We start from the raw sequence: 24,571 nt of genomic DNA on the forward strand, positions 1-24,571 counted from the left end.
TGTGTGTGTGTGTGTGTGTGTGTGTGTGTGTGTGTGTGTGTGTGTGTATGGGGTTTTCTTTTTTCTTTTTTATTTGAGAAATCGAGAGAAGACAGGCAGACAGACAGGCGGAGGGAGGGAGTGTGTTCCCTCTCTTGCATTACTGAACCGTCTGCGCCTCGCCTCTTTCAATTGGACGAGGAGATACGGTCACGATGACAGCCGCCGGAACAAGGCATGCTCTCTGTACAGCCGAGTTTAGGAAACACCCCAACATGACCATTCAATAACTCTGATTGCCTTTTAATTAACCCGAAGGACAGAATCCCTTCATTCCCACAATTAATTGGCAAGTGAGCCAGAATCCAACAGTGTCTCAAAATGTATGTGTGTATTCAATGAAATGCACTTTGGAAATAAAACTGTTGCTTATTAATTAACAAATGAGCTATACTATTAATATTTCACGATTAATATATCATCAAGTTGCCAAGGCTGAGCAAAGCTTTCTGTGCAGTGTTCGCAAAATGTAAATGTCACTTGAACAATGAATAGTCCCTTGTTTCATCCCCTTTGCACTGACTGCTCCCCGATTCCGCTGATCCTCTTTCCGGTACCTTTGGCTCTGCGTTGATATCTGCGTAGTTTGCTGTTCATAATCGTTTGTCTCTGTCTCCATGCACAGATCCCTCCCTTCTCATCACATTCAAAGCCCCTCCTCTCCCTCCCTCCTCCGTGTGCGCTGACATAGTCACTCTCACACTTACACACGCGCGCGCTTGCGCGCACACAAACACTTCTCCCCCGCACACTCCCCCCGTCTTAGTGCTGTCTCATTCACTTCAGTACGCAATCCACGCACTGACTCCGACTTGGAGCAGGGGGGGCGGGGTTGGATATATAAACCTCGGAGAGGAGGCCACAAGCTACACTGAGACAGGACCCACTTGCAGTGCAAAGACCTCAAGCAAGAAGACTCCGAAGCCGGGAGTAGAATTACCAACATTTATCCTGGAGCCTAGATAGAAAAGACAAGCGAAACCACGGCGTTTGGTTTCACGGACTGTCTGCTGGAGCTCCGATACAACCAATTTGTCACTCCGCTATATACCAGTTTCTCTGGACATAGCAGCTAAACAAAGTTGGTAGTAAACTCTTTGGAGTTTGGTTAGAGTCACTATTATTTCTTCGCTTGTGAGAGTGGACTGCACTGAAACTTGGGATCGACCCGTCTGGGGTCGGACCTGGACCTGCCGCATCTTTTCTGCGGCATTGAACACTGCGAAAGTTTTGGCTAGATCTGAAGATCTTCGAGTTTATCTTCGAGTCGAGTCAGACTTTTGACTACACGCTCAGCAGCTGCTACCGGGCGACCGGATAGAGAACCACTGACAAGACGTCCAAGAAACGTTTTTAAGGTAAGGAAAGACAACCAGCCTGTATTTTGTGTCTTTGCTTTTACCTGTAAATGTCTGTTTCCTATGAATACGGGTTTGAATGTTTAAGTGTTGATGGACGGAACATCGAAAGTTACACAGTGAGGATGACTGTATGCATGTTGTCCTGCAGCTTCGGAGTTTGTTTCAGCAGATTTGTCTGTGTGAACTCGTCTCTCGCTGTCCGTGGTGCTGAAACTCTCTCGACCGGCTTCGAGCAGCGTGCATCTATTGCATTGCTTTTTGCACACATCTGAGCTATCTGATGGCCATAACGTCCGTTTGTTTTCACATTTTTTTGTAATTATTTTTTTTTGATCGATAGCTTCAGCACCATATCGTACCATTACTGTAGTCCTGTAGTACGTAGTGATGCCGATCTGTGACGATCTCATAGCTCTGCAGCAGAAAGTTAGAATGCAGCAACAGGTTGCTGTCTAGAACTTTATGATTTTCTCGTATCACTTTGATTACTTGACATGGTCATGTTTGTGGAAGATGCTACAACGTTATGAGCTGTATGATATGAATCCATAAAGTTTCATGTCAGGCATCTGCTGTCCAATGAGGATGCTTTTGCAATGATGTCTTGGAACAACCTCCAACATTTCTCCTTGTAGGTGTTTAAATTAAACACTGCTTTAATCAAGGTTTTCACAAACTTGCACTGCAATCTAGATTTTAATTCCTCTGCTTGTTTCCCTTGTAGTTAAGGAGGGAAAGAATCCTGCATACACCATAGAGATAGCCATGATTCATTTAAATGCCTCTGTACTGAAATCTGAATCTAAGCAAACACACACATTCTTTAAACTTTGTCTCAAGAGGCACGGAGTCTCTGTCAGCAATCTGCAGTGATTTGTTTAGTTTTGCTGCTTGTTGTTTTTGCTGTTACTGGATTTGCAACAAAGCTACCAAGTTTCCTGCACACATGTGCAAGTATCTGCACCGGGCACAGTAGAAGAGAGAGCGTGAGCAACTTGTAGATGAAGGATGACCTGTAATGGCTGTAAACTTGTCTTTTCTTAAGTTTGCTTCAGTAAAAAAAGAGAGCATTCTTGCAAAGAAAAGAATGAAGTCATTCAGATAGATTGTCTTAGTTGTCACAATTTACAGGCTGGAAAATCAAAAGACTCATATCAGCCTATGCATCAGACGAATAGTTTCAGTTTGTCTTAATCTACTTTCACTTCAGGTTGTCATATCTTTTCACAGCTTTCTCGTTCGGTCATGCACATTACTTAACAATCTGCACACAGTTATCTGCAGCCAGAAAAAAATGTCACATCTCATCAAATGCCTGCACATTTCTAATTTGCAACTTGTTTCTTTTAGTTATACACCTAATATGAATTGTGCATCTGTGCTGAGACAGGCTACTGCAAAACTGTGCACGGCAGCTTAAATGGAGAGTATGCCGCTGATGACAATTTTGCAGTTCTTTACTGTTTTTCACACCAAATCTGCAAAAAAAGAAACCCTGTCTCCATACAACAAACGGCCCACTTTTTGGGCTGCCTGCTTTGCAGAATTGTTGTTGACGACAGCAAATGGATAAGCAAGAGAAAGGGACAGAAAGGTCAGGAGGGAGGGAGGGAGGGAGGGAGGGAGGGAAAAGTGAGAGGAAAAAAGAGCAACACAGAGTTCTCCTACGACAGCTGGACCTCTTTCTTGTCACTGTGTGCCTCATCGGATGCCCATTCATGGAGCTTCCGGTTGTTGGGAGGCGGGTGAGCACCTACACAAAGCAGAGGTCTTTGCTGTGTTGCTCATGGAGAGGCGAGGCAGAGAAGGAGGGAGAGATGTGAGGAATATAATTATGAGTTCTCTGCCTGAAAAGTGCAGGTGCTTCTCACAGTGAATGTTGCTGTAGGCATCAATTGTTCTGCTGTGTGCAATGCTCCCTCTCTGTGATCGAGCCTCACAATAAGAACACGCAGGCATATATTGCTGAGCATTAAATAACCTCTTCCTTCATGGAGACACTCTCTGTTTCACAGACAGAAATCAGTGACGAAGGAAAGAATAAAACAGAAAACACGAGAAGGAAGAATACTGAATGCCTGTGAAAGATGTTGCTGAGCAACACTGTTTCCTCCTCTCTTCTGTGCTCCAAGGAGCATCCAACATAATTTCAGCCAGTCCAGTCAGGTACAAAGATCCTGATATTGACTCTGCTCTCTCTCTTCAGACAGGGTTAGTCATTCAGAGTTTCTCTGAGATCAAGGGGAGTTCACATAAAGCAAGTTTGCAGGTAGAATTTCGTGCATTAATATGTATCATTTGAGTAGGTTTTAGTGATGCATCTTCGTTACCCTGCATGCATTTGAGTTAATATGCAAGAGTGACTGTCATTTGTCACTCTAGATGCATGTTTCATTTAACTCTGCGCTCTGGAATGCAATGCAGGGAATATTTCCAAAGTAATTTGAGGTGCCACTCACACTGCGCCATGGATACGTAGTAACTATTTCTCTAGTTTACTGCTCAAAAGGAGGAGTGCATTGCACAAATAGTGGAACTAATAGGCATCTGTGGTTGCCAGTGGCAATGCTTCTGTGGACGTCAGACTGACGCACATGATTCGCAGTTCGGTGTGTGGGAGGAAAGAGCAAGAGCTTGGAAATACCAGCCTGCTGCGAAGGACTGTAATTGCAGTGCTAGAGCAATTATGTCCCGAAGAACTGGGCATTTCAGATCACTGAATCTGCCCTGAAACGCTATGATACTGATCAGCGGCAAATCAATGCATAAATATCAGTTCAACAATAGGTCCAATTAAAATGCATCTCATGAATATTGTGGGGAAAAATGCATTTCATTTGCAGAGCTCATACTGATGTGTAGAGTTTTGTTTGGATTATTGAGATGTTGGAGCACTCTGACAGATTTGTTTTCTCTTTTTCATCCCCTGTTTCTGTGCAGCTGCCTCATTGATACAGATTTGCATCAAAAAAGACCTGGTCAAACCAACAATCAAAGAAAGAAGAACGACAGCATCCTCCATATAAGCCGACCCAATGGCGTGGTCAGCTCTTACCGGCCCCTGTGTGGCCCTCGTACTACTCTTCTTCGGTTTGGCCTACTGCACTCCCTCCGGCCCAGCCTCTGCCACCTGCGCCACCCTGGAACAGAGTCGCTTCTTTGGCGTATTCTCCTCGACGACTACCCTGCACTCCACGCCATGCTCCTGGACCCTGCAGAACCCTGATCCTCGCCGCTACAACGTCTACATGAAAATCACCAAGCCGACCGACTCCTGCGTGCCCCGCCAGATCAAGACCTTCCAGTTCGACTCCTTCATTGAGACCTCCCGCACCTATCTAGGCATGGAGAGCTTCGACGAGGTTGTGAAGCTGTGCGACGCATCCACCACTGTCACCTACCTGGAGTCCAGCAAGCAGTTCCTGCAGATCCGCAAAGTGGCCTCGAGAAACGGCGTGGAGATGTTGGAGGGGCAGAATGATGTCAGTGAGTTCAAGGCTGAGTTTCTGGTCGTGGGGAAGAGGAACCCAAGCATGCCTGCCTGCCAGATGCTGTGCCAGTGGCTGGAGAAGTGCCTGTCCAGTAGCACCCATGATTATCCCTGTGGCATCATGAACACACCCTGCCAGTGCTGGGAAGCCCCAAAGAGGAAGCCAGGGAGCTGCTACAGAGGCGGTGTCTACGTTGAGAAATGCATTCCTATTCCCCGTGACATCGAACGTGATGCTGAGATCATCAGTAAGTTTGTAACATGTTTGGTTATTTACCTGTAGAGTGAACCCAAGTAAAATGTGAAAGACTGAAAGAAAAACGAAATTCTCCAAAAATCTCACCTTTAAAGAACCAAACAGAAAGTCTTTTCCCTCTCCATTTGCTGCGTTATTGTAATGACATCCATTAGGCTGGATAAGGGAGATCATGTTCTCCAGGACACCACGGCTCTGCAGGTGGTCTCCAGCCCTGTTTTCTCTCCGCGCTTGAGTGTTAGAAGATGCTGAGGATAATGATCCATGTCTGTAGAGCAAAGACACAGGCGGAGGATGTGCACTCCGCCGCCACAAAGTAATGAGAAGTAAATCAAAGGCGTTAGAGTAATTGTGCGTCTTCGGGCCTCATTGGCAAGACCGCCTGAACCGCACACATCATCGGCTCTCCATTTTGTATAAGGCATGCATGTTTCGTTTAACGCTTGGCAAGGAGTCTGGGTTTTGGGGAGGGATATAGAGGGCATGTCTGTGTGTCGGGTCGGGGGAGCGGGAAAGAGCACAAAGACCTCACAGTCAGCTGGCAGCGGAACTCTAAGTGCAGCACTTGTGGTCGTCATAGCAACGCACCTGTCAGCCTTACACACCGCTCTGCACCGGTTCAGGCCAAGTGGTTAACAGCAAACAATCACCATTTCAAATGCATCATCTATCGAGTGCTCGTTCTGCTCACAAAGAATCGTCCTTGCTCTTTCTCTGCACATAAGAAAAATTAAACTCACTTCCTGCTCTTATATTTGAGGTTATAGAGGGAGGATATTTGCTGAGTCACTCTTTTGTACACATAAACTGTATTTTTTTACTTTTTAACTGGGTAACTGTAATTCCTTGCAACAATGTCAGTTTCCAACCTTGCTCAATATCTCTCCTCTTCTTCTCCCTTCTCGCAGAGGGCTGGGCAGGTTGGGGCCGCTGGTCAGTATGCAGCCAGGAATGTGATGGTGGAGTTCAGCTGCGCAGCCGAGCCTGCCAGCCCGAGGACGGCGTGTGCGAGGGAACCGTTGAAGAGGGTCGGGCCTGCAACCCTCAGCCCTGCATTGGTAAGCCCACCTGCGATTTAGTCATTAGGTTGGGAGCACTCGGCTGCAGGTGGCTCCGATTCAGTGCAATAATCGTGCAATTTTCCAATTCTCTCAGGCAAAGAGCGCAACAGGAGCCAGGGTCTGCGAGCCATCGTCGGTTTGAAGAGAGACAATTCTGATGATTCTCACCATGGAGTTGTTGCAACCCAAACAGGTGAGAGGAAGGTCTCGTTAATGGATGTTTTACACAATATCTGCAATGCAACTGTTGAGGGCCTGGTTTGCTGACCCTGTAATTCATGTTTTTTGTTTTTTTTTCTTCAGCAGTAGATTCTAAGACAGATGAGTGGTCCCCCTGGAGCGCATGTTCAATCACCTGTGGAGAGGGCTGGCAGAGCCGCACCCGCGTCTGCGCCACTTCCTCCTTCACCACTCAGTGCACGGGACCACTGCGTGAGAACCGGCCCTGCAACAACACAGTCGTCTGCCCCGGTGAGTGCTTGGTTCCTCCTCTCAAATTTGAGCATGACAGGGGGAGAAAAAGAGAAAAACAATTTTGACAGTCTTTGAAGTACACAATGGAGGGAAAAGCCATTATCCCTTAATGATTTCCCCCAGCACCAGTCAAAAGGGGAAAGTAGATGAGGAGAAGCACTCAGAGAGTCATTTTTGAGCTTTCACTAACTGAGATTTGGATTGTGGGAAAAAAGGCTGCAATCCAAAAAGCAAGTAAATCTCCTGTATAGATTGTGCGAGAATAACAGAGATTGTGTGAAGGACTGCTCTGCCTAGTGGAGAGTTTAAACAATGTACGTACCTGTTGTGTGCAGCCTGTAAATTAAAAAAAAAGCAGTTGCACTTCTTAACTTCCATCTTCATATTATCCCTCTGTGTTACCAATGTGTAGTGAATGGTGCTTGGGATGAGTGGACCCCCTGGAGCCTGTGCTCCTCCACATGCGGTCGTGGTTATCGTGATCGTACCCGCACATGCAAGCAGCCCCAGAATGGAGGAGAACCTTGCCGCGGCCCTACAAGACAAACCAAGTTCTGCAACATCGCTGTCTGCCCAGGTGAGCCATGAAATTCTTCTTATTGCAGACTTGTGGTATGATGATATACAGTATCAAAAATCACATTATTTAAAAAATATAACTGATTCTTAATGAGCGACAATTAAGCCACGAATTGGCATCCCCGTCATCACAAACAGCAACTGCAGTGGCAGGTTGACATTACATCTGACGCATTGACAGAATAAAAGCCTCTTTGGGTATTAGTCAGCGGCTTTGTAATAACAGCAGGTGACTCATGCTGTGCTCATGGTCACCCAACATATTAGAAGTTTTCATATTCTGCCACCTACTCATGTGCAGAAAGGACTTGACTCATTTTGAAGTCACAGCTGCAGTTTTTGCAGTTAGTATTTTTCCTGCTTTTTCCACACAAAGTTTAGTAGTTCCTAAAAGGGATTTCTCTTTCTATCCAACAGTATCTTTCCTTGTTGCAATTGCATGTTACCATCAACAGATGTCTCTCTGCGCTACAGCTGAATTACTGTTAGTGTCTGAAAGGGAGGATCTGCAAAGTCATTACTGAGGGATGATTACAATTTTCATTTGAAACTGAAAGGCTTAAAAAATTGAGTCGTCCATAAAGGCCCTGTTATCGTGATAGAATTTTATTAATTCTGACCAATTTGACTTGTTTTAAGACTTATAACCAAGTTCTAACTCTCTGTTTCACATAACCTCTGCTTATGTGGGTCTTTTGAATCGTTAATAGCATTAGTGAGTGTGCCGTGATGCCTTTGGCCTGAAGGTCCGTCTTGTAGTCGCGCTCGCTGTAACGCTCTTGTGTATTTGTGTATCCTCTGCTTCCCTCCAGTGGACGGATCATGGAATGACTGGTCTACATGGAGCTCATGCACCACCTCTTGCTCCAACGGCACTATGCAGAGAATACGGGAGTGCAACGGGCCATCCTACGGGGGCTCCGAGTGCCACGGTGGCTGGAAAGAGTCAGTCACCTGCTTCCTGAAAGAATGCCCTAGTAAGAAAAAAGAAAAAAGAAAAAAAATTCACTTGTTCAAGAGTCACTCTCCAAATAAAAGATGAATCAATTGGACATATCACAGTGCAGAGTTCATGGTGTGAAATGTTCTCTTTAGTTGATGGACGCTGGCATGCGTGGAGCTCTTGGGGCACCTGCAGCAAGACTTGCGGTGGCGGCATCCAGCAGAGACAGAGAGTCTGCGAGGGGCCCTTCTTTGGTGGAGAGCCTTGCCCCGGTGAAAAGGGAGAGCAGAAGCGTTGCAATGAGAAGAGATGCCCTGGTTAGTGACTCCATTACTATGCATAAAGGTGGCGGCACCACAATACTATTCAATCAGGAAAGAGAGTACTTATCCTTCTACTTATCCCTGCTACTTTACAGAGCCTCATGAGATCTGCCCTGAGCAGAACACCGGAGATGTTGTGTGGAAGAAAACCCCCGCTGGAGACATGGCCGCCGTTGCCTGCCCTGCTGATGCTTCAGGTACAGAGACAGCAAGGATAGGGCTACACTTTGTCTGTTTTTCATTTGTATATGTGAGACTGTTTGTGTCATCCCCCATTATGCCAATTACAAGTTTGTACTTTCTCTCATTAACAGGTCTGATTTTGCGCCGGTGTAGCCTGGACGCTGTAGGTCTTGCCTCCTGGGAGAGCCCAACTCACATCAAGTGTGTCTCCAAGAACTACGAGAATATTCAGATGCTGGTAAGCCCCGCATATGGAGCCTAATTAAAATGCTAAATGCCTCATCTGTTGTGTCCTCATATGGCTAATTTCCCAGTAGTGAAGTCAAACCAGCAAATCTCAAAGATTCAGATTAACCTCTCGACCTTTCTTCTGCAGTCAAGGGACTACAACTCCAAAGCGCAGATGGGGCAGAGCGTGGACGGGGTCGCCGAGGTGATTTCACGCCTGAGATTCTCCTCCGATGAGGGCGCCAAGTACAGCGGAGACCTCTTGGCTGTCATGGAGATCCTGAAGAACACCACTGAACAGTTCAAGGGAACCAGAATGAGATTGAGTAACGCTGATGTCGAGGTAAGCTGAAATGTGTACATATCAGTGAATAATATAATGCAGCAGTCTCTGAAACATGCTTCTCTGACCAAAAATAGTTTCTAATTAAGCTAGATTTGGTACCTTCTTACACCTCTGCCTCCATTTAATGATCTGCAGAACTACGTCCAGACAATCAGCAACTTACTGAAGGAGGAGCATCGTGACAAATGGGAACAGGCACAGCTGGTACGTGATAAGAGAGTGTGTGTGAGTGAGTGATCCAGAGTGAATATGAGCAGGGGAGTCTTTTAATGCTACCGTCCCTGCGATGGGATGACTGTGTTCAGGACAAATTCTGGCAGAGAACTGTCAAGGTGTGCATGCGAAGTTTGTGTGAAAAATGTGAGAGTATCAATACTGGTACGCTTGCAATGATTAACGCTCCACCAAGAGCTAAAATGATCTCAGAATAGACAAGTACACCGTTAAATTACATGTCTGAAGCGCCATTTCTTATCTAGTTCTAGCTCTTTATTTAGATTTGTTCAGTAGTTATAGTTACAGACTAAACACTTTGACTTGTTCGACCACCTGTTGATGTACTTTCTTCAAATCAAATTAGTGTTAAATTCACTTAGGTTAGGACTTAAGTTCAGTGCTAACAGTTAATTGAGTTCCCTGAGTAAGATGAGCAAGTGTAGAAAAGTTAGACAAACAAAAAACTCCCACTGCAGCAGGTAAACACATATTTGTGCACAGATTGAAAACTGGATTGCGAGTTTCAAAGGCCTCTGCATAAGAGAACACTTCAAGGTGAAGGGGGGGAGGAGAGAGAGAGAGAGATAAAGAGGGAGATTGAATCTGGGAGAATCACTACGCCCACTTTGCAATCTGTGAGTCTCCATGTCATCCCACATACCGATGGCTGTTGTAAGGGGACACGGACAGCACATTGCATACAAACACACACCTTGCGCCCACATCGCTGCAGTTCTGCGTCAGAGACATGCACGTCAGGCAGCCCTCCCTTCCACCGAGCGAGAGGGAGAGGACAAAAAAAAAAAACTAGTATGATTCAACAGTCTGCCCATTTATGGCCTCAAGGAAGTTCTGAGGTTGCATAGCAGCAAGCGGTGTGTTTTTATTTTTTCACTCCACTGCTGAGTGCACTGAAAGTACAAGCTGGACTGACATGAGAAAAGGAAATCTAGATATGGGCATGTTATCAATATACGGGAGCCTTGCCTAAGGGCTCGGTTATGTTAATTAATTACCTTAATTGTGTAAATTGCATATCATGCATGAGCCCCTATTGCTTTTTACCCATTTTCCCTCTTTCTGACTTTTCCTCCTTTCCCTTTCTTTTCTTTTTTTTCCTTTATCCAGATGGGTGCCAACATCAAGCAGTTCCTCCGCCTTGTTGAGGACATTGTGAACATGATCGGTAATCAAATGAGCGGCTTTCAGGACATTTACGAAGTCACCGAGAATTTAGGTGAGCCCTAACTTCCTCTGTCAGCTGCTCTCTGCTCATGTCTAGTCAGGATGATTTGTCCCCTCGCCAGCCGGAGAATACATCAATCTCAATCTCGCTTGAGAATCTGAGTCCATATAGGCAGCAGCAGAATGCATCAGTTATCACTCTGACAGTCCATCAGCTACACCATATTACTTGTGCCATCTCCAAAATGTTGTGCAAGTATCTTTTGCATTGCACAACATGGCTATTACACAAACTTATCAATCTGTCAAATACTGCAAATAACTGTAGATTTCACACTCTGAGCCACTCTCTGTGACTTGTGTGACTGTTTGATCTCAGTGAAGGTGACATTCTCACAGGATGTAATTGAGAACGACTACACACATGACGCATCAAACCAAAATGTCCTTGGCATTAGTCGACTCTTCAACTAACACAGTGTACAAAAAAGCTGTGACCTCTAACTGCTGCTCACTAACAAAGCCCTCCCCCCTCTCTCTATCTATGTCCTTCTCAGTGCTGAGCATCCACAAGCGCCCGACAACCACAAGTTCCAACTTCACCTTCCCTGTGAAGGGCTGGAGGGGCATGCTAGACTGGGTTAGGACCTCTGAAGAGAAGATCTCAGTGTCCCGTGATGCTCTGTCCATTGAACAGGCTGGTAAGATTAGACAGATATCATTTTTCTGCGTCAACCAATGTGCAGTCTTGTGAATTTGAGTCTAAGCTGACTTTTTGGTCTTTCCAGATGGCAACGAGGCTTTTGTGACCGGCATCGTCCTCTACAGAAACCTCGGCTCTATTCTGTCCTTCCAGAGGTAATTCGATTACTCTGCTTTTACATGTATGCATCTGGCCCTCCATGAAATATATTCTATCGTCACCAGATGGCGCCTCACTCGCTGCACATTTACTTTTTTTATTGTAAGGCCCTGCAGATAGCTCATGTCACACCATGACCATATTCCTTCAACCATGATGACTCACATGGACGACGCTGACTGTGTAATGTTCTCTTTCTCCGCAGCAACACCACCCTCCTCAACTCCAAGGTGGTGACAGTGATCGTCAGCCCCACCCCGGCTCTCCTGTCCACCCCCGTTGAGATCGAGTTCCCCCACCTCCTCAATGTAAGTCCCTAATGGTTACCCAATCTAATGGAGCCCTATGAAAAATATCAACCCCCCTCTGGGTGTTTGTACACGGAGCCTGACATTCTGTTGACATTTGCAGTGACACTGTGACTTTTACTTATACTTGTGTCGGTTGAAACCCGGCAAAGATCACAGCTGAACCAAACGGCCAGTTGACGATGATGAGAAATCATGCGCAGTAATTAGTCCTTGCAGCCGAGAACGAGCTGTTTTTAGTTTTGTGTGTGCATTACAGTTAGGGTGACGAGAACTGTGGTCAGGTGGCTGGCAGCAAGTTGTTGCATCTAGCACGTTTCTACACCACCCCTACCTACACGTTTCCCTTTTCTGCAGAGACTCCTCAAACTGACTTCTCCATCTGCCTCTCTTTTTTTTTAGGGCACCATCAATGAGACATGCCTCTCATGGGACGACAGTGAAACGTAAGTGTTGACCACAGTTGTTTTTCTTCTTGAACGTACGTCCAACCATCTATTTTTTGTCCCGGGTGGCCTTGTAAGCCACACTTGTTTGTTGTTGTTTGTCTCTTCACTTGTAGCTGACATCAGTCATGCATCTGTCACTGCATATGAACATGTAAACCCCCCCCCCCCCAGAACTACACTCACCTCAGAGAGAGCAGTAGTGCTTCATCCTTTTTTTCATGTCCATCGTTGCCGACAAGGAGGACAAAGCAATGCTACAACATGTTGACCCATCTCTCCAAGCCAGGAGCACTAGGCCTCCCTCTTCTGTCTGACATACTTAATGCAAACCCATCGCAGCGTACGTATAGGTCACACTGCAGAGTGTCAATCTAAAGACAATGACGGCCCTCCCTCCTTCGCCTCTAAGTCATGTTCATATCTCATCGCCGGGGTTAATGGCTTTGTCACGTGGGAGTTTTTAAAGATGCTTAGATGCATTTGAACAACTTATGACAGGAGCTCCTGCTGGCCTGGATCAATCAGCCCCAGGTCCATTCTGCCCTCCTGAAGAATACACAGGGGGACTGTTAGCATTTAGATAGTTTTGTACACTTGTGGAGGACAGATAAGAAATGAAAATGTAACTGAATAATTTGGCTTTCTTTGCATCACACAACATTTAACCCATCTGCCTGATACGACAGTGCGAACATAACACACATTAAACTGTGCAGCCAAGCCTGCTTAGACGCCATTCCAGTTAACCGCCACGATGCCTTTGCCCCGAGGCTGAGCGCCCCATGACACTCTGCACCAGGCTGGACCTACTGGCTATGATGCCCCTCTGTATTCACCAGTCAGTCAGAGCCTGAGGGTGCCGCTCATGGCCTCGACCTCCTCTGTGCTCACTGGCATCTGCTGCCAACGCTGTTCACACACAAAGGCAGATCTCAGTACAAGTTCTGAACAAAATGTTTTGGATTCAGTGATTTGTAGAAGCTGATGTCAGACTTTAAGTGCATCTCATTTAAAAGATGGCCTCAATTGAAGCACTTATTGATTTTACTTTTTGCTTGTAAGGTAATCATTTTGGCTGATCGGGCTTGGCACAGTATTATTGAGGATAATCGTGGCAGCTGTATTATGTGAAAAGTCATTTCTATTTTGTTATAGACTGCATAAATACAATCATGAATCAGTTGGAGTGTAGATTATGGAAGACCTATGGAAATTAGATTCTCTTCACATTCTCCACCATCTTTTTCAAAAGAGGGAACATGTTGTCCTTTGTCCCCCCAGTGCACAGGCCAAGTGTTGCCAATCATCTCATGTTTGCTGAGCAAAGATTGCCTGTGTCAATAAATTATCCAGATTATGCTAATAATGAGATTTATGAAGGTCTATCTTCATTAATCATGGTGCAGGTGGCTGTTAATCACATAAATGTGAAAAGCCATCATCAAGGCTTTCCTGCATGAGATGCAGTTAATTGGAAATAATGTTTATTTTTCTCACACTGGATCACAAATATTTAAGTATTACATTTGTATATAACAATGTGTGTTTGTCTGCGCTGAGCTAATTAACATTCAACTCTCATTGGCCATGCTCTAAATATGTTTTCCACCATACAGAGAAAAATGTGACATTCACATAAGAGATTTGTGAGATCTCTCCTCTCCTAACCCGTCCTTTCCCACTCCTTCCCTGTGCAGTTCTTCTCTGCTTGGGTCTTGGTCTGCTCGGAGCTGCAGAGCGGTCCCTGTTCATTCATTCAGAACCAAATGCGTGTGTGACAGCCTCTCCACCTTCGCCATTTTAGCGCGCGTCAACTTCGACTCTGTAAGTCTTCTGTCTTTTAACAATAGTGATCGTGTTTTTCTTGTCTTAAATGTTTCGTGCGGTGTTGCGTGTGAATGCGGTGCATTGTGAACGGACAGGACTTGTTGTTTTCGAGCGGTTTGCTGTAGCGCTGCCTGCCAGCAGCTCTTTGTCTCCGTGCAGGTTCTGCCGATCGGAGAATTACAGCCTGAATGTATATATTGAGGGGAAACAACCGAGCAACATGTTGATATGGAGGAATTGCATTTCGTTTTTCAAAACGAAGACGTAATGAATTGCACATTGGCGTGTCGATTGTGCACGAGCGCGTTAATTGGTGCTTATTTGCTTGCAATCAGCTGCATAATCGACTAAATACATATTATCGGACCATATGGGAAATAACGAATGCAGTTGCTTGCATGAAACATATGAAACATTGAACCCCAATTGTTTTATTCAATCACTCAAAATTACTTTTTAAATGATTGTGCAATCAGGGTTTCTATGTAATGTCTGATTATGCATGCTTTTTGACTAATGCATGTCAAATTAAGTACACAGTGTTAGTGCAGGGGAAACTTGTGGGCTCCGAATGCTTTTATTACCGAAATTTGTCATTACGCATCGATGTGTTTCATGCGCAAAGACAATGTGTAATGTTCCCCGTAGACTGTGTTGGCTCGAGAGCTGCTCGTTCTCCAGTTGCCGTGGCAACGGCTTCTGCAGCGCAAACTCGGCCTGTGTGATTCTTGATAACTGAGAGTCTGAGGAGAAACACACACACACACACACACACACACACACACACACACACACACCTCATCTATGAACAGCCCCCCAGCACAGAGGAAATGATCTGTCTATCTCCGCCGTGCATCTGACTGCTGCTGCACGCACACACACACACACACAAAATACAATCAACAGATGTCTGTTAGTTTGAGGAAATGTACATTTTAAATGTGCATTTTGGTAATTGTCTCCTTTATTTAGTGTGCTGTGAGTGGCAAAACAACTCATGAATATGGACTGCAGTGTTTTTCTGCTGCTAAGCTCATTCTACTGCTTTTCATTCTCCGCAACCTGTTGTTTAAATGTAAGATTTGATTTGTCTTGCTTTTGCCAGTCTGGACAGCTCCTCCCATATTTGTTATATGCTGCACATACCCCCTCCTTTCAACCTCCTGCAACAGTAAAAAGGCAGCTGCGCCAATCATTCCAGTCTGCCAGTATCTCAGAATTCTCGATTACATCCACCCCCCCCCCCCCCCTTACTTATTCTTCCTCTTCGGCCACAGCAGAGAGGCTGAAAATGCCAGAGAGGCGGACCAATGAGAGACAGACGTCTGGTAATGCATAGATGGTTCCTTCCACCTCTCTAGCCATCATTTGATGTGTGCCGGGGACATTTTCAATAACGTCTTTCTACAAGCCGTATGAAGAACACCAGCGAGACGCGTGAGACAGAGAGAGAGAGAGAGAGAGAGAGAAAGGAGGTGTGAAAAACAGTCAGATACTGCAGTGTGTTAGCGCTCATTCGATATGGTCTGATTTCAGGAGTCCTGTAGCCTCATGTGTGTTGGAAGCATGATGGTCCAGTGGGAGCAGCCCACACAGTTACAACAGATGCCCTTGACCACTGGGTTAATCAATTAAAAAAACTAAAAACAGCAGAAAATCTGTATTGGTTACGGGTCTCTCTGCACATTTGTTTAAAATGAGAACATGTGATTCGGTCAAGGACAGGCAGAAGACAGGCTTCATATTTAGGTCAAACTGGCTGTCTGAATTTCACTCGGAGGCCCATGGTGCAAGCATCAACCCAGATATAGAGATTGGGAAGAGAGGGAACAGAACATACTGTATCGCCCTTGTTATTTTGTTTCTCTCCCCAGACTCAGTAAAGGCTGAAGCAAAAAGACAGCTCACCGCACTGCTATCTGCCATCTGTTTTGGGGCGCTTCTGATGTTGCTGGATAGATTTTGAAACAAATTTGCCACACTAAATTAGTCTTTGGCTGCCATCGGCTGGACTTCACCAGCTGTGCTTGGGTATCAGAAAAGCCTATGTGGAGCACATATGGAGGTGGAGAGAAACAGTCATTTGAGGCTCAGAGTTGCACCATTCTCTATTAACAATGGCAAACGTAGTTGAAGCCAGGCTTCACATACGCTTGCAAAATGAGGATTTATGGCCGTCATGAATCAAATGAAGGCCAAAGCAGTGTCTGGTCCTTCCCCCTCTATCCGTGCTAATTTGATACCTGCAGATTTATTAGATCTGAGGACATTTTCTCACTCACCTTTGGAGCCACTTAGCCCTTTACCCCTCTTTCCACCCTCAATGCATTATCAAAAATATAATCAGACATTTGTCAATTATCTGAAGCCTGAACCATTTTCATCCAGCTCACACGTTTTGCGGTGATGACAACATGATCAGAGGTGTTAGATTAACTCAAAACCGTATTAAAACCGCGAGTGTAGATGTGAGACGGCTGAGGATTATGGGCGCAGTGAAACCACACAATTAGCTGCTGGGGGATTGTAGGTGTGATAGCCAGGCAGCGAGGGCTTTGTGAAGTCTCAAGGAGCTGAGATTTGTGTGTGACCCATCAGCCCTCCAGATGATTGAGCAGCAGGGAAGACGGGCAAAAGACAATCCCTCCTCGGTTTCCTCCCCCAGAGATTCGGTGCAACGGCTGTTTGAAACATGGGACGGTCCCCGCCGCTGGCAGTGGCAGGCGCTAAGCTGCCATCAGAGATCAAGAGGGCAAGTGGTAGCAGATTAATGCCCAGGTGATAATGGTCCACCTGTCCACTCCTGCAGAGACGGGCGAGGAGACGCTGGTCGGCACAGAAACACCAGCCTAGCGAGAAAATGCTGAAACACAGCTAAAGGCGAGAGAAAAAGAGGCATTCACGATGTCCGTCTATGATTAGACGGCTGCTGTTACAGCTCATACTAATGACTGGCCACAGCAACCCCCACCCCCCCCCCCACCCCTGAACTGCCCCTGGGAATATAACAACCCCCCTCTTTGCTTAGTGGAGAGAGATATATGTGCAGTATCCTCCTCGCCTCATTTGCTGACTCAAAAGCTCGCTGGAGATATGCAGTGACCCTGACCATTTGTTTGGTTTGCCGCTCCATCTTTCTGACATGTTCACCTTGGGGTCACCTTGCCTCAGCCGTGGCCTGATTGTGCCATTCAACGGTTTGCCTACAGGGAGCCGTCTGCTCTTCCAGATAGCGCACACCCAGAGGCTTCGCTCGTGCACGTATGTGTGTCTGTGTGTGTGTGTGTGGATCTCAGTGTTGGTTTCCCCTCTGAATGAATGCGTGTGTTTGTAATCAGCTCTAACCGGCATATTTGGTCTTGTCTCCTCTCTGTAGATCATGGACAAGTCACTGCTCCCGTCCGTGACTCTCATCGTTGGCTGTGGGGTCTCCTCTCTCACCCTGCTGCTCCTCATCATCATCTACGTCTCCGTGTGGAAGTAAGTAACCCTACCAGCAAAGTCCGCCATGTTGGCCTCTAATGTTATACGCTGCACACTCTGGTTTCTCTCTCCTCTACCCACTCATCCCTAAACCTTTTCCTCTCCCTTTTCAAAACCCCAGGTACATCCGCTCCGAGCGCTCCGTTATCCTCATCAACTTCTGCCTCTCCATTATATGCTCCAATGCCCTCATTCTCATCGGACAAACTCAAGCTCGCAACAAGGTAAGGCACTCTTCCAGCCTATCCTAACCTCTCTTTTAAACCTCTCTGAAACTCACTGCTTTGGGGATTTTGGAAGCAGCAGCGCCAATGACACAGATTTCTCATCTTTCCTCTCTGTCCCTCGTTCCCTCTGGGATCCTACAGGTGGTGTGCACTCTCGTTGCTGCTCTCCTGCACTTCTTTTTCCTCTCCTCTTTCTGCTGGGTGCTGACAGAAGCTTGGCAGTCCTACATGGCTGTCACTGGTCGTCTGCGCAACCGCATCATCCGCAAGCGCTTCTTATGCTTAGGCTGGGGTAAGAGCACCTGTCTTTCTCTCTTTTTTTTCCCACCTCTGTTGCATCATTTTTCTCGCAGGATTTTTATCTTCTCGGGTTCTAACTGTCTCCCTCCTCTTTGCATATTTTCTATCTTGCAGGCCTTCCTGCACTGGTGGTGGCTGTGTCTGTGGGTTTCACCAAAGCCAAGGGATACGGCACTGTCAACTAGTGAGTCTCGTCTCAACCTTTTCCCTTTTCGGGCTGTCTCTTTTCTCTGCATTTATTCTGAAAAGCTCATCCCTTAGCACAAGCATTAACATTCTTCCTCCTTCTCTTTTGTAGCTGCTGGCTGTCTCTTGAGGGCGGACTCCTCTACTCCTTTGTTGGCCCTGCTGCAGCTGTTGTTTTGGTACGTTTTCTGACTTTCACGTCCCAGTCCATCACAATACGTAGTCTGCTTGTATAAATGCATTACCTATTATTACATTGTCTCATCCATTTTTTTCCTTTTGCAATCACAGGTGAATATGGTCATTGGTATTCTGGTCTTCAACAAGCTGGTATCCAAGGACGGCATCACCGATGTGAAGCTGAAGGAGAGAGCAGGGTAGGTCCTATTGATCTTCTCTGTACACCAGACTATTGCGCTTATCGCCCTCATCAGTGCCATTACAGGTATATTGATGATGTGCTTTGATATCAAGCCTCACAATCAAACAACAGGAGGGAATAGAGCTCTGGCAGCAGAGAAACAGAAGTGCCTTGATTCTAATCTGTTGTTTTTCTTCCTGCAGAGCATCACTGTGGAGCTCCTGCGTGGTTCTGCCCCTCTTGGCCCTCACCTGGATGTCTGCCGTACTGGCCATGACCGACCGCCGCTCTGCCCTCTTCCAGATCCTCTTTGCCGTCTTCGACTCTCTGGAGGGTTTCATCATTGTCATGGTTCACTGCATCCTGCGTAGAGAGGTAAGGAAAAATATTTAGACGAGATGAAGTAAATAAAAAGGAATGTTGCTTGTAGTTGTTTTGTTTTTCTTGATGATGTCACATGAGCTGTGATCCGAGTGCAATTTCCTGAAGTTTTCCCTCCATCCATTAGGTTCAAGAAGCTGTAAAGTGCAGAGTGGTCGACCGCAAGGACGACGGCAATGGAGATTCTGGCAGTTCCGTTCACAATGGCCACAATCAGCTTATGGTAAATTTCTTGGCTTATTGCCTTTTTAATGTCTTGAGTGCCTCTTGCATTTTATCCCAAAATGAATATGTAAATAGATTTCATGCACTGATAGAATTTTTTTTATTCTTTTATCAGCAGTCTGACAACGAAAAGGATGGAGATTCAAGCAGACAAGGTGAAGACCCTTTTACATCAGCGTTTTCCTCATGCTCTTAACCATTTTTCCATTTGCATTTAAATTTCTGTCAGCCTTGCACTTAAAACATCTGATCATGCATAAAAAGAGAACATATTTATTTGACCAATCTTTCAGGTGTGACGTGGTTCTTTATTGTTTTTTAACTCTCTCGTACCATTTCTCTTAAAAGGAATGAAGAGTTCCTCTGAAGAGAAAATGCCTCCACCTCTGCTGCCTCTTCCCATGGGCTCCAACTTCCACACCTTGCCATCCAACCCGAGTAAGTGCCACATGCAGGCACTTCCCGAATATTCCAGCCACACCCTCACCCTGAAGAGAGAGAAGAGCCGACTGGCGGGAGGAGTCGACCCATCCTGCGGGAAACCCGTGTACGTGTGCGAGGGGGAGCTTTTCAAGCAGCTGGACGCCGATCTCGCTCGGGCTCAGGCCGAGGGAAGCATCTCCGATGGCAGCAGTTACGTCCTCATGCCCAACACCACCTCCACCCTGAGGTCCAAGCCCAAGGATGACCCCATGAAATACAACATCAGCGTGGAGCAGCTGCCACAGGCCAGGCTAATGCACCTCAGCGGGCCCTTTGCCGAGCCCCAGGCTGCCTTCGGGATCAAGTCCATCCCCCTTGACCAGGTCAGCGTGTCGTACTCAGAGAGAGACTCGCCCATCCAGAACATTCACAACATGTCCAGTGAGTCTCACATCACCCACAGCAGCCTGGAGAACACCTTTGAGTCCATGAACTCCATGATGTCCAAGAGTGAGACCATCTCCACGCTGTCCATGAGCTCCTTGGAGGTAAGAGGAGATGGAATAGTGTGACCTCTTGCAGAATACTTGTTTTATGCATTTGTGCGCAATGTTTCTAACATCTATCTGAAGCTAAACCAACTTTCTTTGTCGTTTGTTGTCTTTGCAGAGACAGAAATCCCGTTATGCTGAGTTGGACTTTGAGGTAAATATTGTTTAGAATCTGGCTTTTAAAAACATTATGAATGGAATGTGATGCATATTGAATGTTTCATAGCAAGCATTTATATTTTGAGAGTAAAACGTTTTTTTGTTTTCATTGTCTCCAGAAAATAATGCACACAAAGAAACGCCACCAGAACATGTTCCAGGACCTAAACAGGAAGCTGCATCATGCTGAGAAAGACAGGGAGTCACCTGCTTCTGACAGCAAGGTAACATATTATTATATGATGCTGATCATCCATTTGCATAGGCGTTCATTTTCAGGAGATAACAGAGGCAATTCTAACGTTAAACAACATTTTTTGTTGTAATAATGACCTTATAAAACAACCAGTGATTTGTGTATTAAACTATGGTTGTCATTACTTTGAGGTCATTTGATTAAGGATGTATTCTCTTCCTTCCTTCTTACAGTCTGTGAGATGGAGTGTGTCTTCAGGAGGAAGTGACAAAACGAACCACAGCGTGAGTGTTTATATACAAACTCACAATCTCAAATTTTACTGCCAGACACATAATCAGATATTACACTTTGCCTCAAGGAGGAATAATTTCCCCAAATCACAAAAATTACTTTCATTATTAGAAAATCACCTCTGATGTAATGGATCCCATTTCATTTTGATTAAATCAGGAATTTTCTATGGGCTGATGGCTGACACCAGTGTTAAAGTGCCTCATCTTTGTTCCTCAACAGGACAAACAGCAGGGTCCTCTGGAGAGGCCGTGGGAGGGAGTCCGGGGAATACAGCAGTCGCCCCCTGCATGGGTGCGTAAAGACCTGGAGCCCCTTGCTGCCTCGCCTCTGGAGCTGCACTCTGTGGAGTGGGAGAAGGCCGGCACCACCATCCCTCTGGTGGGGCAGGACATCATCGACCTGCAGACAGAGGTCTGAGGGGGAAGAGGGGGGCCAGAGAAGCCACCTGATTTCACCTTGTTCACCTTTTTGGTTTAGGAATTGGATCCTCTATGGATAGAAAGGAAACTGAGGATGGGAGATAGTAGGTCCCAGAATCAATGTCTTCAAACCCTCAACCAGAGCAGGAAGGAAGGGAGAGAAGGAGTGCTGGAGGAGTGGATGTGGTGGTAGTGGTGGGATGTTTAATGTAGCGTCTCTGTGCGGACTTAGAGCATCTTGTGTCAGAGTGCTCTGAATGTCAAAGGGTTAGCAGAGCGATCAGTGGTTTCCATTGACCGGGACTGGCTATGGTTCCATTACCACTTCACTGGGAGTTTCCTGATCTCTTCAGCCAGGGTTCAGAAGATGTGGTCAACATGTCTCTGCTTCTTTCTTCCTTCAACTGAACTTTGGAGAAAAATTAGATGATGTAAAGCGGCGTGTCCTCCCCGCTTTTCGGGAGGAACAACCGTAAACTCTTGGCTGCTCCTCTTCCAGCCAACTCACCTTCCAAAATAGGACAAGGCAAAAGAGCATAAGGGGCCAGTTTCATGCTTGGAGTCCAACACACTGCACTTTGGTATACACATATTTTGGTTTATTTGTTTGTTTGTTCTACTTCACACCTGGAACTTCTTCAAACAGACTAAAATGAACCTCTTCCATGAGACTCTCTGTACTGAGAAAATGACTCTTCTTCTGGAGAGCAGGCGTAATCATACTGGTGGAGCGTCTCACCGCTGTTTTCACCATGGTTATTATTATTCCAATCATTATTTTCAGTGTTATGATTAGCATTGTTATTGTCATTATTGACTTTATAGTCTATATTTAGATTTTTCTTCCCCTTCATGACTGTCAGGCACAATTTATATTGTTTTGTGCTGTGACCCACAGCATTAGGCTCCAAAAAAGAAAAAAAGATTCAATGCATCTTTAATGTGTTGTGAGCCCATGTGGACTGCATGGAGTTGGTTCGTTACCCAAAATGTCCTGGTTTCTCCAGCATTCTGCTTCAATACCAAAACACCAGCACCAGGTTGAACACAGACTCTCACACAGGAAGAGCAGTGCACTCTGGGGAAACGCTGGGTTGAAATGTGAGGAGGTGTGGTCCGGTTGGAAACCCAGCCCCTCTCAGCTGGCACAAGATGCAGGCTCTTCCATGTCATACATGTGGATTCAAGGGGTCAGCGAGACCTTTCATCAGTGCCCTTTTGGTTTCTCAGCCTTGCAGGACTCCTGGACCGAGCAGAGGTTCCTGGCGCTGATATGACTTCCACTGCAGCGCCAGGTCCTCGAGACTTCAACACATTTGTGTTTTCCGCCATCAGTGTGAAATAACGCAGTATGATGGGCGCTTGATGCTCAAGCAAGACTGATTTAATGATTTAGGCAGAATGTTTTCTTACCAATGTTTCAACACTTTTATACCATCTTCCTCATATTTACAGAGCATTCTGAGAATATTGTATAACAAATCTGTGTTAGTAATTCAAGGAATTTATTCACTAGAGATTTGTTAGCACAAGACTTCATATTTGGAGCTCTCTGTGACAGGTAGATAACTGTACTTATATAGAATGAATGATAGCCTATGAATATAAACTGTGCTTCAGGATATTTGTTATTACTCTCCGCCTTGTAGCGATGAGTAATTGAACCTTATGTCTCTGTAACAGTATGTTTTTGATAACCCTGTCAGTAACTCGATAGTATGTACTACCAGCCAAATTCCCTTCCCCATCAAAGTCCTGTGTCCCAATCATACCTCGAGTTACTTGTACTGAATACCCATTTGTATTTCCTTGTCACAACATTGTTTGTGTTCTGTTTTACCTCCTGTATTGGTACAGTTTTCACAGCACAAAATGAATGTGACTTATTTCTAATAAAAACAAAACTATATTACATGAAGACTCCTTGATTATTGGTAGGCAGACTCATTATAATGATGAAATACAAGTTGAAACAAACAACTTCTCCTGCAGATATCTAAAGCACGAAAATCAGATCAGCACCTAAAAGTAGAAGTTAAAAAGTGAAATCACAATCATACGAACTGAAATTACTAACTTTAAATGTCATATGGCAATATGCTTAGAGACATTACAAGTAGAAATGGATTTTGAACCCATGCTGTTTTAAAGCCTCTGGCAAACGTTTTGCTGTCTAAATATAGTCGTGATTTGCAGGTACAGAAACAGCAATCTCTTAAGATGATAAAAGTGCAATTCTCCTCTGTTCTATTTTCATGCTTTGCAGGGAGGCAAATCATTACAGAGGGGAAAAAAACCTGTGAAGTTGAGTAATGAAAAAACAAACAAATTTGACAGAGGCCAGAATATGATTCTGACCTCTTTAAAAATAGGACATGTTGTCGACAGTATAAATTTAGTTTTGTCTGCAGTATTGCCACTCTGCTTTCCTTCTCCTCCATATAATCAGCTCTCATTCTTCGTTTTAATTGAACCAGTTTGCTGTAATTCTGCTGCAAGGCATACGCAAAAGGAGATTTACATCCTCCATTTGTTAAGCGCTGCTCATTTTGTGAGGTCAGCTGGAGAGCAGACTGGCTTGTGTGCAAATTATGCTTTACTGTAGATGCCATCGTTCACTGCATCGTTCACTGCATTGTTCACTGCGTATAAAGCTATATTTATAAAGCTTTATGGAACATTTTGTGCTAATTTATTTTCACACCAAAAGTGTAAAGTCTGTGCAGCCTGCTCATGGCAAATCAGAGCACTATTGTGCGTGTTGGAGTCAATTTTGCAGCATCTGAAATGTGACTCCAAAAAGATACCATCGGAGTGACAGTGGCCTATTTCCTTCATGTCATGACCTGAAGGAAGTTGCAATCAGTGAGCAAGAAGACAGACTGACTGAAAATGGATGAACTGGAGACAGACAGAATAGATAACATGCAGAAAAAGGGAATTTACAAGTATAATCTGTTAACCCATGTTAATAGGTACAATTGGTTGCAGCTGTCAGTTATAGTGTATACCAACATAAACACACATAGACAGTTTGTATGCAGCTACAAAGAGGACTAGACTATTGCATGTTTTATATCTATCCGGATGCAGCCTTTCTCTCCTCAACAGCCATTAGAAAATCAAATCCAATCAAAATCACAATAATTAGTACATATATGCAAATACTGTCTCTTTCTCTTTCTCTGTGTGTGTGTGTGTGTGTGTGTGTGTGTGTGTGTGTGTGTGTGTGT

At 45.3% G+C, this 24,571-nt stretch overlaps 1 protein-coding gene across 3 annotated transcripts; it reads left to right on the forward strand.

The window, feature by feature from the left end:
- The first annotated feature begins 922 nt into the window (after window positions 1-922).
- Window positions 923-23,794, forward strand: LOC116393837 (adhesion G protein-coupled receptor B1-like). Of its 3 annotated transcripts, none has more exons than XM_031866506.1 (32): window positions 923-1,397; window positions 4,341-5,138; window positions 6,055-6,204; window positions 6,302-6,400; window positions 6,511-6,678; window positions 7,094-7,258; window positions 8,073-8,237; window positions 8,356-8,520; window positions 8,622-8,723; window positions 8,841-8,947; window positions 9,086-9,280; window positions 9,419-9,487; window positions 10,628-10,736; window positions 11,242-11,385; window positions 11,473-11,542; window positions 11,752-11,854; window positions 12,257-12,300; window positions 14,001-14,127; window positions 17,507-17,610; window positions 17,735-17,837; window positions 17,982-18,132; window positions 18,255-18,324; window positions 18,439-18,505; window positions 18,618-18,703; window positions 18,891-19,062; window positions 19,196-19,291; window positions 19,412-19,448; window positions 19,642-20,264; window positions 20,386-20,421; window positions 20,546-20,650; window positions 20,856-20,906; window positions 21,139-23,794. In XM_031866506.1, the coding sequence occupies exons 2-32, from the start codon at window positions 4,436-4,438 to the stop codon at window positions 21,334-21,336; spliced, it is 4,584 nt and encodes a 1,527-aa protein (XP_031722366.1). In that variant the 5' UTR covers window positions 923-1,397; window positions 4,341-4,435; the 3' UTR covers window positions 21,337-23,794. The 3 variants fall into 3 exon arrangements, with proteins under 3 accessions (XP_031722366.1, XP_031722364.1, XP_031722365.1); XM_031866504.1 differs by having other exon boundaries at window positions 19,409-19,448; window positions 21,139-23,793; XM_031866505.1 differs by having other exon boundaries at window positions 6,514-6,678; window positions 19,409-19,448; window positions 21,139-23,793.
- The last annotated feature ends 777 nt before the right edge of the window (window positions 23,795-24,571 follow it).

This window comes from Anarrhichthys ocellatus, unplaced genomic scaffold (assembly GCF_004355925.1).
Source record: "Anarrhichthys ocellatus isolate YVR2014 unplaced genomic scaffold, GSC_Weel_1.0 scaffold35, whole genome shotgun sequence".
Classification (NCBI taxonomy): domain Eukaryota; kingdom Metazoa; phylum Chordata; class Actinopteri; order Perciformes; family Anarhichadidae; genus Anarrhichthys; species Anarrhichthys ocellatus.

Coding starts and splice junctions, on each gene's coding strand:
- LOC116393837 (XM_031866504.1), top strand. CDS start 4,436: ATGGCGTGGTCAGCTCTTACCGGCCCCTGTGTGGCCCTCGTACTACTC. Junction 6,401..6,510: donor AGTTGTTGCAACCCAAACAG/GTGAGAGGAAGG, acceptor TTTTTTCTTCAG/CAGTAGATTCTAAGACAGAT. Junction 11,543..11,751: donor TCTATTCTGTCCTTCCAGAG/GTAATTCGATTA, acceptor CTTTCTCCGCAG/CAACACCACCCTCCTCAACT.